The sequence below is a fragment of the Schistocerca nitens genome, chromosome 6 (genome assembly GCF_023898315.1).
Source record: "Schistocerca nitens isolate TAMUIC-IGC-003100 chromosome 6, iqSchNite1.1, whole genome shotgun sequence".
NCBI lineage: Eukaryota > Metazoa > Arthropoda > Insecta > Orthoptera > Acrididae > Schistocerca > Schistocerca nitens.
This window is the reverse complement of record NC_064619.1, coordinates 448,605,900-448,622,705: the sequence shown is the minus strand read 5'-3', so window position 1 is coordinate 448,622,705 and position 16,806 is coordinate 448,605,900. Positions and strand designations below refer to the sequence as shown.

The window sequence follows — 16,806 nt, the reverse complement described above, 5'->3', positions numbered from 1 at the left end:
GCATAGTACCATGCCTAGTAAATCACTGTGATGTTCAAACCAATCTTTGGATTCAGAGTGATGACGGCTTTACTTTTTTTACTGAAGTGTATTTCATGCAGTTATGTATTTTATGACAAAAGTAGTCACCAATACACATGTTTTCAAAACCTCCACTTTGTGATTGCATTTGCCTTAGCATTGTATAGTCATATGGGAAGACCGCAGAGTGCTCAAGTGGCTACTACAACAATGAGTATTTCAGTTCCAGAATACATTTGTGTCTTACGTATAACTGTGTACTGAAGTGAACTGAACACCACACTGGGCTATTGTAGTAATTTGTTTGCATTTTTATCAGGTATGAAACTGCAATCGAGTTACAAAATGAATCTATGGTAGCCATAGAGAAGAAAGACTGGGCTACAGCAAGAGAGATTGTTGCTGTTATAGAAAATAATTTTAGGGAGCTCTTGACGGATGCTAATGAAAGGTCAGTGATGTAGAATATTTTTAATTTATCATTAAACTGTATATACAAGTACTTTAAAACCCAGTGTTGACCATTGAACTTTTAAAATGAAAATTAATTGTTTTTGTCAGTTATTAATGAATTTTATAAACCTAAAAAACAGCTTCAATTGCAGTACTAATGCCTAAGTACTATAAATAAGAGCAAAATTTTATAAACTATTGTGTAATTATTCTGTGTACATACATTCAAAGAATTGAGAATACAGTTTACACAGTAACATTCAGAATTGATCAGATTGCTGCATTAAAGGCATACTTGTCACATGAAATTGGAGTTCTGAGGCAGCTGAACTTCAGACATTTCTTGTAGCTGCACTGCTTTAGGGATATGGCAGCAAGAGAGGGGAAGAAAACCAATGTGCACTCCGTGTGCATACCAGGGGGGAGTCATTCCAGATGTGGAAAGGGTCCTCCCGGATGCCATGAAGGGTACAGGGTGCACCCATCTGCAGGTGGTCGCTCATGTCGGCACCAATGATGTGTGTCGCTATGGATCGTAGGAAATCCTCTCTGGCTTCCGGCGGCTATCTGATTTGGTGAAGACTGCCAGTCTCGCTAGCGGGGTGAAAGCAGAGGTCACCATCTGCAGCATCGTCAACAGGACTGACTGCGGACCTTTGGTACAGAGCCGAGTGGAGGGTCTGAATCAGAGGCTGAGACGGTTCTGCGACCGTGTGGGCTGCAGATTCCTCGACTTGCGCCATAGGGTGGTCGGGTTTCGGGTTCCGCTGGATAGGTCAGGAGTCCACTACACGCAGCAAGCGGCTACACGGGTAGCAGGGGTTGTGTGGCGTGGACTGGGTGGTTTTTTAGGTTAGATGGCCTCGGGCAAGTACAGAAAGGGCAACAGCCTCAAAGGGTGTGGGGCAAAGCCAGGACATGCAGGGACCAAGCAGCAATCGGTATTGTAATTGTAAACTGTCGAAGCTGCATTGGTAAAGTACCGGAACTTCAAGCGCTGATAGAAAGCACCGAAGCTGAAATCGTTATAGGTACAGAAAGCTGGCTGAAGCCAGAGATAAATTCAGCCGAAATTTTTACAAAGGCACAGACGGTGTTTAGAACGGATAGATAGCATGCAACCGGTGGTGGCTTGTTTGTCGCTGTTAGTAGAAGTTTATCCTGTAGTGTAGTAGAAGTGGATAGTTCCTGTGAAATATTATGGGTGGAGGTTACACTCGACAACCAAGCTAGGTTAATAATTGGCTCCTTTTACCGATCTCCTGACTCAGCAGCATTAGTTGCAGAACAACTGAGAGAAAATTTGGAATACATTGCACATAAATTTTCTCAGCATATTATAGTCTTAGGTGGAGATTTCAATTTACCAGATGTAGACAGGGACACTCAGATGTTTAGGACGGGTGGTAGGGACAGAGCATTGAGTGACATTATACTGAGTGCACTATCCGAAAATTACCTCGAGCAATTAAATAAAGAACCGACACGTGGAGATAACATCTTGGACCTACTGATAACAAACAGACCCAAACTTTTCGACTCTGTAAGTGCAGAAGAGGGAATCAGTGATCATAAGGCCGTTGCAGCATCCCTGAATATGGAAGTTAATAGGAATATAAAAAAAGGGAGGAAGGTTTATCTGTTTAGCAAGAGTCATAGAAGGCAGATTTCAGACTACCTAACAGATCAAAATGAAAATTTCTGTTCCGACACTGACAATGTTGAGTGTTTATGGAAAAAGTTTAAGGCAATTGTAAAATGCGTTTTAGACAGGTACGTGCCGAGTAAAACTGTGAGGGACAGGAAAAACCCACCGTGGTTCAACACCAAAGTTAGGAAGCTACTGCGAAAGCAAAGAGAGCTTCACTCCAAGTTTAAACACAGCCAAAATCTCTCAGACAAACAGAAACTAAACGATGTCAAAGTTAATGTAAGAAGGGCTATGTGTGAAGCGTTCAGTGAATTCGAAAGTAAAATTCTATGTACCGACTTAACAGAAAATCCTAGGAAGTTCTGGTCTTACGTTAAATCAGTAAGTGGCTCAAAACAGCATATCCAGACACTCCGGGATGATGATGGCATTGAAACAGAGGATGATATGCGTAAAGCTGAAATACTAAACACCTTTTTCCAAAGCTGTTTCACAGAGGAAGACCGCACTGCAGTTCCCTCTCTAAATCCTCTGACAAACGAAAAAATGGCTGACATCGAAATAAGTGTCCAAGGAATAGAAAAGCAACTGGAATCACTCAACAGAGGAAAGTCCACTGGACCTGACGGGATACCAATTCGTTTCTACACAGAGTACGCGATAGAACTTGCCCCTCCCCTTCTGACAGCCGTGTACCGCAAGTCTCTAGAGGAACGGAAGGTTCCAAATGATTGGAAAAGAGCACAGGTAGTCCCAGTCTTCAAGAAAGGTCGTCGAGCTGATGCGCAAAACTATAGACCTATATCTCTGACGTCGATCTGTTGTAGAATTTTAGAACATGTTTTTTGCTAGAGTATCATGTCGTTTTTGGAAACCCAGAATCTACTCTGTAGGAATCAACATGGATTCCGGAAACAGTGATCATGTGAGACCCAACTCGCTTTATTTGTTCGTGAGACCCAGAAAATATTAGATACAGGCTCCCAGGTAGATGCTATTTTCCTTGACTTCCAGAAGACGTTCGATACAGTTCCGCACTGTCGCCTGATAAACAAAGTAAGAGCCTACGGAATATCAGACCAACTGTGTGGCTGTATTGAAGAGTTTTTAGCAAACAGAACACAGCATGTTGTTCTCAATGAAGAGACGTCTACAGACGTTAAAGTAACCTCTGGCGTGCCACAGGGGAGTGTTATGGGACCATTGCTTTTCACAATATGTATAAATGACCTAGTAGATAGTGTCGGAAGTTCCATGCGGCTTTTCGCGGATGATGCTGTAGTATACAGAGAAGTTGCAGCATTAGAAAATTGTACCGAAATGCAGGAAGATCTGCAGCGGATAGGCACTTGGTGCAGGGAGTGGCAACTGACCCTTAACATAGACAAATGTAGTGTATTGCGAATACATAGAAAGAAGGATCCTTTATTGTATGATTATATGATAGCGGAACAAACACTGGTAGCAGTTACTTCTGTAAAATATCTGGGAGTATGCGTGCGGAACGATTTGAAGTGGAATGATCATATAAAATTAATTGTTGGTAAGGCGGGTATCAGGTTGAGATTCATTGGGAGAGTCCTTAGAAAATGTAGTCCATCAACAAAGCAGGTGGCTTACAAAACACTCGTTCGACCTATACTTGAGTATTGCTCAACAGTGTGGGATCCGTACCAGATCGGGTTGACGGAGGAGACAGAGAAGATCCAAAGAAGAGCGGCGCGTTTCGTCACAGGGTTATTTGGTAACCGTGATAGCGTTACGGAGATGTTTAGCAAACTCAAGTGGCAGACTCTGCAAGAGAGGCACTCTGCATCGCGGTGTAGCTTGCTGTCCAGGTTTCGAGAGGGTGCGTTTCTGGATGAGGTTTCGAATATATTGCTTCCCCCTACTTATACCTCCCGAGGAGATCAGGAATGTAAAATTAGAGAGATTCGAGCGCGCACGGAGACTTTCAGACAGTCGTTCTTCCTGCGAACCATACGCGACTGGAACAGGAAGGGGAGGTAATGACAGTGGCACATAAAGTGCCCTCCGCCACACACCGTTGGGTGGCTTGCGGAGTATAAATGTAGATGTCGATGTAGAATCAGTGTCTACAGAGATGTTAACTGCATTACATTTGGTGGAAACACTGTCATAAATTAAACTTTTTTGTTATTGTCTGTAAAATGTAAAATAATCCCATCAGTATCTGCAAAAACATTTGTCGATAATGAGACTATGTTTACTCTCAGAATGTATTTGTGTGAAACTTGCTGTGATAGTGTTAGGAGCAGAATGCAACTTGAAGATTATTTGCACTGTATTCACACTGGATATTGTCATACATCCAGTGTGAAAAATGACACAGTTCATACTTATGAAGCAGTAGTTGTGACTGAAATTACGTGGTTATGGAGGGGAAACATATGTGGCTGAGTGAGTAAGTGCCAGACTCAAAAGTTCCCAGGCTGCCCTAAGATTTGTTTGTCACTTATCATTTCTTTCACCTCTGGCAGTGATTTATTTAGTGAAAAAATGTCAAGTTTCACTATGATTCAGAGTCCATGTTAATCTGTAGATCCCCCCTATCACTGGCAGCTTAAATCCGTACAAAGGTTTGAAGAAAGCAAGAGCTTATCATCTGCTGTTGAACAGTGCCTAGAAAAGCACTGCACTGTTCAAATCAACCATCAGGATGAGGACAATATTACTTGCTTAATCTTAAATTGTCCTATTGTGCAGCAGTAATACACAGAATGAAGAATTCAAAGAATTGAGAATAGAGTTTACACAGTAACATTCAGAATTGATCAGATTGCTGCATTAAAGGCATACTTGTCACATCAAATTGGAGTTCTGAGGCAGCTGAACTTCAGACATTTCTTGTAGCTGCACTGCTTTAGTGATTGTAGAAAAGCTTGCATGGCTGTGCAAAATTAGATGTACCCTGACTGAATAAGTGCAGTACAATATAGCTAGAAACCAAAGAAAAATCTATAATGTTATGATAACAGAGTGACAAAGCTGATAGCAAATATCTTGTGTTGTGATTATGTTAAAATCAGTATTTTTTAAGCAAGGTCCACGTTTAACTGAAATCAACCATGATACGAGATTTCAGGGGAAAGATCTCAACTGTAAAGGCTGGGATGGATGACCTCTACGATGGGGGGTTGAACTGAGGTTGGTGGGGGACTGAGGGCAGAATGATGACCTATGGCTGCTCAGATACACATCATTATTAGTCATACACTTTATTGAAGAACAAATTATAACACTCATAGTAAATTTATGTGGTGGCAACACCCTCCATAGCATGTGCTGAAAGCAGCAAGTGGAAGGCACTGATGCAGGAGGTGTCCCACAGCCTGTTGTGATGCCAGCAGCTCTCCAGGAACACTGAGGTGCAGAGTATGCAGCAGTTCCTGTGCCTTCTGGGCACAGCTCTGTAGCCCAGGGCAGGATTCATTGGAAGATGCAGAGTACGCGAAAGAACTTGCCCCCCTTCTAACAGCTGTGTACCGCAAGTCTCTAGAGGAACGGAAGGTTCCAAATGATTGGAAAAGAGCGCAGGTAGTCCCAGTCTTCAAGAAAGGTCGTCGAGCGGATGCGCAAAACTATAGATATATATCTCTGACATCGATCTGTTGTAGAATTTTAGAACATGTTTTTTGCTCGTGTATCATGTCGTTTCTGGAAACCCAGAATCTACTCTGTAGGAATCAACATGGATTCCGGAAACAGTGATCATGTGAGACCCAACTCACTTTATTTGTTCATGAGACCCAGAAAATATTAGATACAGGCTCCCAGGTAGATGCCATTTTCTTTGACTTCCAGAAGGCTTTCGATACAGTTCCGCACTGTTACCTGATAAACAAAGTAAGAGCCTACGGAATATCAGACCAACTGTGTGACTGGATTGAAGAGTTTTTAGCAAACAGAACACAGCATGTTGTTCTCACTGGAGAGACGTCTACAGACGTTAAAGTAACCTCCGGTGTGACACAGGGGAGTGTTGTGGGACCATTGCTTTTCACAATATGTATAAATGACCTAGTAGATAGTGTCGGAAGTTCCATGCGGCTTTTCGCGGATGATGCTGTAGTATACAGAGAAGTTGCAGCATTAGAAAATTGCAGCAAAATGCAGGAAGATCTGCAGCGGATAGGCACTTGGTGCAGGGAGTGGCAACTGACCCTTAACATAGACAAATGTAGTGTATTGCGAATACATAGAAAGAAGGATCCTTTATTGTATGATTATATGGTAGCGGAACAAACACTGGTAGCAGTTACTTTGTAAAATATCTGGGAGTATGCGTGCGGAACGATTTGAAGTGGGATGATCATATAAAATTAATTGTTGGTAAGGCGGGTACCAGGTTGAGATTCATTGGGAGAGTCCTTAGAAAATGTAGTCCATCAACAAAGGAGATGGCTTACAAAACACTTGTTCGACCTATACTTGAGTATTGCTCATCAGTGTGGGATCCGTACCAGATCGGGTTGACGGAGGAGATAGAGAAGATCCAAAGAAGAGCGGCGCGTTTCGTCACAGGGTTATTTGGTAAGCGTTACGGAGATGTTTAGCAAACTCAAGTGGCAGACTCTGCAAGAGAGGCGCTCTGCATCGCGGTGTAGCTTGCTGTCCAGGTTTCGAGAGGGTGCGTTTCTGGATGAGGTTTCGAATATATTGCTTCCCCCTACTTATACCTCCCGAGGAGATCAGGAGTGTAAAATTAGAGAGATTCGAGGGCGCACACGGAGGCTTTCCGGCAGTCGTTCTGCCCGCGAACCATACGCGACTGGAACAGGAAAGGGTGGTAATGACAGTGGCACGTAAAGTGCCCTCTGCCACACACCGTTGGGTGGCTTGCGGAGTATAAATGTAGATGTAGATCTCGCTGTAGTGCTTGTAGAAGAAGACAGTCCTCAGAGTAGCGTTGGCCCTCACGAGCTGGTGCATACGACGACAATACGCCCAAACTGGTGTAGGTTGTTGAGCTGCTGCAATCCCCTGGTTACAAATGGTTGCCCTCCAGGGCAGATGGCTGGCTGTGGCTGAAGTAATCCTAGAGATGGCCCACAGGACAGAAGGCAGTAAGTTGACAGCTTTGGACTTAGAACCAGCAGTAGGGCCACAATAGGCCAGGCGTCATGGTGGCCGCTTGTAGAACTGTGTCAACTTGTAGACTTTCCTCATAGACTGCAGCTGCCACACTATGATACCTGTGATTAAAATGACAAGTATTTACACCAGCTCAATGTGTAATTCTTTTGCCAAAGCACCACTTTCAACCGCACTGGTGATAACAAGCCTGTGGCTTTGATGTGTAGTAACTGGGTTACTGATGCCATAGTAGTTCTGTCTTTCTGCTGTGACATTGTTGTTGTGGTGCCAGCCCTAGCGTGGCTGGCAATGTGGTAATCAACCAGTGGTACTGCTACATCTGACGTAATGGCGTTGGTTGGTGCCGAGATCACCTGCTTTTGTGGTCTTTTGCAATAGCCGTGGCAGCATCACTGTTGTACTCAGTATCACTGAAAAATAGTGGTGGTACTAGACAACAAGGAAATTGTGTTGTGGACATTAGATGAGAAGGAGTGGTTACAATCACAACTTTCAATTGAGGATAGCTTCAGTTGGAAAACTTCTCTCATCAGTAAGAAAGTATCTTGCTTTTAACTCACCTGAAAGTAAAATTTACGAAATCAAGCATACAATAGTTAAATACATTGCATAACCACAAATTGCAAACATCTATATTTGGTCAAAGTCTAGTAACATTACTGGTAATCAAAGAACCTACACTGTTTGTAAAATGTAACAGACAATTTACTGTCCACATCAACCCCCTCCCTCTCTCCCCACCCCAGATGTCAATAATATTTTGGGCTGAAGTATAAGTGACACCCAGAATGAGCAGTGACTGGGCATTTACTCAGAGGTACAGGCTGTGCCTGTAGAAGGTTGAGTGCATCCGGTGTCTTTGTGTTTTGGTTTTGTCTTGGTTTGTTTAGGGCGCAAAAACAACTAGTGTCATACGCACCTATGTCAAAACTGTGAAACACAAATACAAACAGAAGAGTTAAAAATGACTAGATGTCAATCCCAATTGACGAAAGAGAAGACAGCTAAAAACAGGGATGCAGAGAGGTCTAGAAAATAGACCATAGAGAAACGGAGGTCCAGAACTAAAAATTAAATGGCCGTTGCCATATTGCTACGACGGGTGTCTTTGTGAACTCACATGTAGATAGTTACAGGTGTTAGCTTCTGTCCCTGAATCGATGTGTGTCTTAGCTGTATTTGTCCGTAACATTCTTATAGTGTGCAGAGATGGAAAATTGGCTCCTCAAAAGAACAAACTATTTATTATAAAACAGTGGCCACTGCAATATGTGGCAGTCCAGGAGCCTTGCATCTAAGTTAATTAGGCTGACTGTTACTTCCATGTCTACCTGAAACTTACTGGACACCCATCTACTACCAAATTAAGCAGAATACACTAGGGTGACTCTTCAGGGGTGTTGGAGGCAGCCTCTGACTCGAAGGAAAACACCATGACCTCCAATGTCTGTCTCACGGCTCACCAAATGACCTACCTTGCAGCGTACCGCACGCATACGAGTGGGCAGTCCCATTGAATATGCACCAAATGACAGTCAGGCTAGGACTGCTGACTTGCCGTTGAATGGAAACAGGTGTGGAAGGAGAGCGATGTCTAGAACCCAAAAAATGCCTTGAACAGAGATTATGTCACCATGACTGATGTAGGCAAAGATGGGCAGCACTGTGATGTCACTGCACTTGATTTGTCACTTGTATCAACACACAGAGGCTCAGAGGAAGTTGAGGCCACTTGGCTCATCCCATGTTTATGATGCCCTATGTCCAGTTTGTCAGACAGTAGGTCCTTTGCTATTGGCGTAAGTTGGTGTGATTCTACAATCTTAGCAACTTTGGCTAAAGAAGGGTCAGACAACACTAGTGTCCTAGTTTGGACCTCAGGGTCGGATGGTAACAAGACAATCATGTCCATAATTAGCAAGCCCGCATACAAGGTAGTATATTGAGGACACTCAAACCAAGACTTGCACGACACACCTTGCAGGTCAGTGAACCACCCTACATACAACTGCCATAGGGGGGTCGTGGTGCTGACTAAACTGTAACCGTGCCACCACCACCACATGAGTTTGATGACCAAAATACTGCGGGAGCAACTAACACAGATCCTCAAAGTTTAGTTTCTCAATCTTGGTAGTGGACTTCAGATTTTGGACACATTCATACACTTCCACATTACTACACAATAACAAGGCAGCCTTATCAACTGGATGACAATATTCCTTACATGGGAGTGCAGCAAGAGCCAGTGAAGGAAATTTTCCCAAGGGTGGCGGAAGACGAGGCTTCTCAGCAGGGGCCTGGCTTACCACCAGCATGGTATTTGAGCAGTTCCTGTATCTGTTCCTGCTGCAGCTTTTGCTACTGCACCAGGAGGCACAAATGCTGTTAGTATGCAAAAATGCCGGGTACACGGTGGCCACAATTCAACGCCATGAAAAAGAAAAACGTTGAAACCTGGTAATTAAGGAAGACAGGATGGGATACAATTGTGGATGGGGCCCGAATCAATTACTATTGGTTTGCTTTGCAATTTCAGTCATTTATTTTAATAAATTATTTTTGAAAACGAGCCAGTGAGGTCGCAACCAGAATTTTAAAGCAAGTAACCACAATCACGGCTGAAGGCCTTTTAACGCCAAAATGGCAATTGTAAAAAATTTAACAAATATACTGTCAAATGGCGAATGACATAGCAAAAGTTAATTTTAAAAACACAAACAACAGATCACCAAACAGGTGAGACAAATAATGCTAACTTGATAATACAATAATAAAATAAAACACAAGGGCCAGTGACAGACGATGCTCCAGGAATCAGCCTCTGAATAGGTTACACAAAAAACAATTTCATGAGCGAAAGATCACAGGATGGTAACTTAGACTAGTGGCAGTCTAACGAGTGACTAATGATAATCTTAGTGAGGCTACCTAACATCCAACAAAACAAATGCAAGATGTACAATTAAGCCAAAGCTGGAAATGGCAGTCTGGACTCCGCCCACAGAATACTGTGCCTAGAGCACCCAGAACAAGAAGGAATGACTCCCACTAAGGTAAAAGAACGTCACCCGACCTACTATCAAAAAGCTGTCAAACTTACACGCCTCACCAGACAGCGGCGGCAAGGCGAGGAACTGTACAGTCCCATTACATACACTAACCCGCAGGGCAGGTAATTGGGGCATTAGTGGCCACAAGACAGAAAAATAGCACTGGTTGAACTTAAAAGTGTAAGAAGCTAAAAATAGTAAATAGTAATTAAAAACTCAGGAAGGCTAATCAGATCCGCCTTCCCCAGGTAGTCCACTCACTGCTTTTCACCTCGGTGACACTATGACCAGCAACAGGAACCCAAGTCACAGGAGAATCGCGAGATGTCACAATGGTGGAGGTTTCTCTACCCAAATTGCAATGCACTCAACATAAATATGCAGGATCCAGTTTCGACGAGGTCGTGCACCCTCGTGACCACTGCCCTTCGAACCGGAGCGGGGGGGGGGGGGGGGGGGGTCTTCAAATACCCCTTTTAACTTAAATCAGGACATCGGATTTTGTCTGCATCACATTCTATTTTAACACATTTTCAGCAGTGGTATTCGTTTAGAGGTGAGAGCGTTCCAAGTGAATTTTCAAATCATATGCATACATACATATTCTACAGAAAAGACTCATTTAGGAAATCTTAATGGCCTAACATGTTTTTATAAGCTGATGTTTCCATTAATCTGCAAAAATTGTTAGCATCACATGAAAATGTAAAGAGGCTAGCATTTTTGATTTGATGCCCTGCCCTCCTCTCCCCTCAAATCTTGGTTGTGGTGACAAGCTACTTGAGTTATAGGAAAGCAACAAATGTGAATGCTAAATAAAGATTATGGTAACAGATTGCTCCATACTGTAACCTAATGTTTATATTTGTGCTATATTCAACATTTGTTTTCCATATTTGACAATGCTTTTGTCATAAAAACTAAAGCGCAAGGTAAATTCAGAGAACCTATATTAAATGAAGGAAAAGTCTATGGCAAGTGCTTTGCTGCACATTACATATGTCTACACGTCCGGAAATTGTAACATGCTCAGAAATAAACAGTCAGTATTTGAGACTAGGAACAATAGAAATTTCGTTGATGTGTGTCTCACTTGCAACATTTAATTATAAGAAGTCGTAAAAAGAATGTCGTGTTCGTGATAAATCTTCATTGTGCAGTGGTCTTAAATCAGTTTCTTCAGATCTAAACAGCAGAAATGGGCACCCTGGACTCGCAAAGTATTATGGGGGACACACTGTTGCTTGGTAGTTGAGCGTCCCCATTTTTGCCAGCACAAGATGCCTGTCAAGCAGGCATCAGTGGCAAAGATCTGGGAGGAGGCTTTAAAAGGATAAGAAATCTGCTCCAACAATCAGATGTAGCATGTTGGTGACAATGAATCTACATACAAATTTACGTTGAAGATTGAATTTGTGATGCAAGTAGATGTGGTTGTGGGTCATAGTAAAAGACTCATTCACAGCATGAAGATGACTGCCATCAGTATTTCACTTATGAAGATGAGAAAAAATCTAAATGGTGACATCAGCACCTCTATCGATAAGGAATTGTAGCTTGCTATAATGCTCTATGACCGCATGGAATGGCTGCACGGTTTGAGGCGTCATGACACGGAGTGCGCGGCCCCTCCCGCCAGAGGTTCAAATCCTCCCTCGGGCATGGGTGTGTGTGTGGAGTCTAGGGAATGATGACCTAAGCAGTTTGGTCCCTTAGGAATTCACACACGCATAATTCTCTGTTATGAACGGTCTATGACTCTCCAGTTTGAGATTAACCACAATTTGTAGTGATTTCCCATGGCAGTTTGCTTGTCGCAGAATGACTGACACTGCTAGTGTGCAGCTACAAATTTTCTATGATACCAACAGATGTTCTTTCTGATGGGTGAATGTTTGTTTCTGCTGGAATAGTGTCACAATTGCAACTCATGTGTGGAGTGCTGTATTTTTAGGGCCAAGACTTGCTTTGATGGCTCAGCGACATGTGTTTGCCCGTGGGTGGGTATATCTTGACTATTTGGTCAGCAGTTTTAGCATTCTCATGGTAAGTGTAGATTACAATGTGGTTGTTCACGAGTTATTCTGTGCAGCAGACTGACACAAAAACTTAGGTAAATTTGATCACACAGTGGAATTGGTAATCCTGGGGCGTATATTGTATGCACAAACAAAGTTGACACTCGACGTGGTGGCTGATGGGAGCGGCTGCAAAGGCATTTCCCATTTACAGCCGCTCCCATGAGCCAACACGCCAAGTGTCAACTTTGTGTGCGCATTTAATTTGGGAGAAAACTCCCAAATTTGTGCCTTCTGATGTAGGGTGGTGCAAGGGAGGAAAGACCCAACCTGGCTGACAGCAATCTGTCAGTCAGATTTCATTGTGTGTCCAAGTCCATATTATGTCTGCCAGAGAGTAGGGGGAGGCCGAAGGTTTATAATGTGTAGCACTGAACCAGGGACCTGTGAATTTCCAGTCTGACACATAGCCACTGGACCACACTAAGTGAGGAATTCGTGTAGACTATGGGACGGCTAAGCTAAGTAGTTAAGTGCATCCTTTGCTCCCTTTTGTTGATAATATTTCATTGTTGTTATTTTAGTGTTTTGAGTATTATGTTGATGAAAAAATTTTATATTTCAGAGAACATGTTGAACAGCTCCCATCTTTTCTGAGAAGGTTTACACCAGGCACTGTATATGCCTCCTGCCTGCAGTATGGTGCTGAGGTTTATAGAAAATCTGGAAAGGAACATTACAAATCTGCAGTTCAAATTCTTGAGCTTATATTGAGCCAGAAGCTTTATAGAACTCACCGCAGAGGAAAATGCTATGTGGCTTTGGCTTTGTTGCTTCATCGTCATGTGCGAGACCATGCTGCAGTGAGTATCAACTCATATGAGGAGCTACAGAGATTATGCCAGTCTCCCAGTACTCTTTTGTTTTTATTAATTTTTTTCCTTAAGTTTAAAACAACAGTGTGTTGTTGGGTTACATGAGTGCATTGTGAGCAGTCACCTTTGTAGGCTGATTGCATTTTGCCCAGTATCCTACCAATGAACCAAAGTCTGACACCTGCTTTAGCTATGACTACCTATGTGATTATTCCATTTCAACACTCTACAAACTGTTACACCCAGGCATTTGCATGAGTTACCCGATTCCAATTTTTAATCGGTAATATCATGGTCATAAGCTACTATTTTTGTTTTGTTTTGTAAAGTGGAAAATTTTACATTTCTGTACATTTAAAGCAAGTTGTCAACCTTTGCATCATTTCAAAGTCTTGTCGAGGTCTAACTGATTGATTGTGCAGTTTTTTTCCCCCTAGAAATAATTTCATTATAGAGAACTGTATCATGTGCAAAAAGCCAGAGGTTACTTTTAAAATGGTGTTCCTGGTCATTAATGTACAGCAAGGATCTCAGCACATTTCCCTGGATCATATCTGAACATACTTCAACATCAGTCTATGACTCTCTATGCAAAGTAACATGCTGCATCTTCCTTGGCAAGGAATACTCAATCCAGTCAAATTGTGTTTGATACCCCATATGATCATACTTTCATTGGTGTAGCACTGAGTCAAATGCTTTTTGTGTTACAGCACTTAGTCAAACGCTTTTTAGAAGTCAAGAAATCCACCAAATTGGCTTCCAGGATGCCACATGAGAAAAACACAGTTTATGTTTCATATGCCTGATGATGTGTGAATCCGTGCAGGTTGGCATGTAGGTGGTCATTCTAACAACTCATTATGTTTGAGCTGAGATGTCTTCTAAGATTCTACAGCAGATGGATATTAAAGATATTGGATGGTAATTTTGTAGCTTACTCATGCCACCCTTCTTGAGGATGGATATTACCTGTGCTTTCTTCTTATTAATGGGCATAGCGGTTTCATTAAGAAATTCATGGTATATAATGATAAAAAGAGGGTTAACTCGGCCACAAATTCCTTATAGAATATGCTAGGTATTCCGTTAGCTCCTGGGGCTTCATTTGGTTTCAGTGATTAAGCTGTTTCTCAACAACATTGTCAATATTTCAGCCATCTTTGAAATGATTTGAGAGATGAACTGGGACAGTATTTCTAAATTTTTTTTTAGTAAAGGAACATTTGAAAACATGGCTTTTGGTTTACTAGTGTCATTTCCGTTTCCTATATCATTCATGAGTGTGTGGACACTAACTTTAATGTCACTAACAGCGTTTACATATTACCATAATTTCTTTGATTTTTGTGAGAAGTCTTTCAATAAGATTTTGCTATATCATTGCTTTTTTCAGAGCGAAACATGTTTCATTTAATCTCTCCCCCTTTATACTTGCATGTTTTGTTTTACACCTATCGCACAGTAGTCACTGTTCCTTTAGAAATTTCTGTACAAAGACTGTATACTGTGGAATTTACCTGCCATAGTGATCTATTATACTAGGCAGCTATCTGTCCAGTACTTGAGCAACTATCCCTCTAAACTTCATGTACAGTTCTTCTAAATGCTCTTGCTCAGAGATAAATTTCTCGAGTGTCTTGTTGAGATATGATTCTGTCGTCCCTTTGTGTTATTTACTGAATATAACCATGAATCATTTTCTTGAGGAGTTACATGACAAAAAGAATTTGCAACTCTCTCATTGCTCCTTGCCCAATACTCAAGTTGGCTGTGCCTTATGTAGACAATGAAGCTCAGGCATTTGTGTCCTTGTTCATTGATTTAGCCAAATATGTAATGTCAAGGAGCTGTAAATTCTTCTGCCTTACTACCTTGGAGTAAGCGCTCAAATAACAACAGCATCCTACTGTTCTGAGATATTAAACACACTGCTTAATGCCGGAAAATGTTTCGAGCACAATCCTAAATTTGTATGGCAATATTGTCCCCTTAAGTCCTTTTACTCCCATTGTGGCATAGGTCCTCCCTTGATAGGGTCCACCTAAGCAGTTCATATTGAGGTGCATTATCCAGTACATCAAGAAGTATCTTTCTACACTTTTGCCACGCCTGTATTCTCAAAGTAACTTAGTCTCTTTTGTAGCTAGACCGTACTTCGGACTGCTTAGCTTACCCATGTACTGTGGCTCATATGTTTCCCCTGTCCTGAGTACACATTGTGAAAGACTTACACTCATGCATTATCATTGACCTGTGCTAACGTATATGCCTAGATGTTAGCTCATCACTTACTTGCCAAGGTGGATATCTACCCTCTTCCGTCCACCCTCCTCTCTGTAAACATGTCGATGCTAACATCTAGCTCGTGTAACCATAGCTGAATGGGTATTTGTTCAGTATATTATTTATTATTTTATTTTATAATAGGGGTTGGCAATTATGTCTTTTACTTTCCTCGCATTTGTTTTTACTGGTGGGTTGCATTTTAAAAGGGTTTACGATACATTGAAATGATTCTCAATATTCGCTGTTTTCTACATTCCTTTCCCCTCCTCAGTGAAGTTGCAAAAGGTCATGTTGTTATTGTATGGTGAACAATATGTGCAGTTATCTCTGCATAGATATTATCCAATTTCCTCCACTTCTACATATGATCACTAAAATTTAGTTGCAATAAAGATACAAGTGGTATGTCTGCTACGTCGTTACATGAAATCTATCCTCTCGCTGACTTTAAAGGGTGAGGGTAGTCTTAAAAACAACAACAAAAATTAAATGAAATAATCCTCCTAGGAATTTAGTCTAGTTGCATTGTCACGTCCTGGAGCCTGACGCATGCCCCAGAAAGTTCTTTCTTTCTCGACGGTTGATTTGGAAAAGAGCTATATGTAGATTCCTCTTATTTAAATCACTAGAAATGAATGCTTGGTAGCAGTTATTTACTTGGTTATTGCCCCCAGCATTATTCTGTTTATGTGCATTACAGAATTTACTTTCTTTTCTCTGTCGATGCCTTGGTGGTAACAATTGCCGTAATTATTTTTGCATTGGCAGCTTTCACTGGGTGTATAATTCTCTCATTCCTTATTGAATGTTACTACTCATTCAATAAAGGTAATAAATTGCTAACTGTGAACCATCCCCTGTACCAAATTTCTTTTCTCAGATGATAAGGAAGTCTTTGTACTAATACCTTAAGTAGATGCTTATCCTCCAGCAGACTGTCGAGGTATTTGGATTTTAAAGACTGACATACTAGTGTACTACTAGTGTTAGTTCCCCCTGTGAACTCAGAGACCAGTACTGCCTTTTTAACTTTTCTCGGAAGTCGTCCCAAGAAATAAATACCGTCTAAGTAAATGAGTGCAAAATCTAATTTTTTTAGTCCTTCCACCATTTACAGAGAGGCTTTAGCAGTAGATTAATTATTGTTTGGTGCATACCTGTAGTTACCTAAAGTATGTTGCAAGAAGATGACTGTGAAATTTGATGGTAATTGAAGAATTAAATACCCTTGGATAGTAATTGGGGTGCACATCCCAATATGGTTTAAACTTTGGGCAATCATTTGGATAAATTTATCCCATTTCCTACTTGCAACTCCTCTAGCAATT

The 16,806-nt window shown here is 41.7% G+C and overlaps 1 protein-coding gene across 2 annotated transcripts in view; it reads left to right on the top strand.

The window, feature by feature from the left end:
* The window catches only part of LOC126262735 (fanconi-associated nuclease 1-like), a 151,858-nt gene that overhangs the window by 95,273 nt on the left and 39,779 nt on the right, over positions 1-16,806 (top strand). For both annotated transcript variants that reach the window (XM_049959543.1, XM_049959542.1), the window contains 2 exons: positions 341-472; positions 12,940-13,177. In XM_049959543.1, coding sequence (XP_049815500.1) covers positions 341-472; positions 12,940-13,177 — 370 coding nt within the window. The remainder of the gene's footprint in view (positions 1-340; positions 473-12,939; positions 13,178-16,806) is intronic.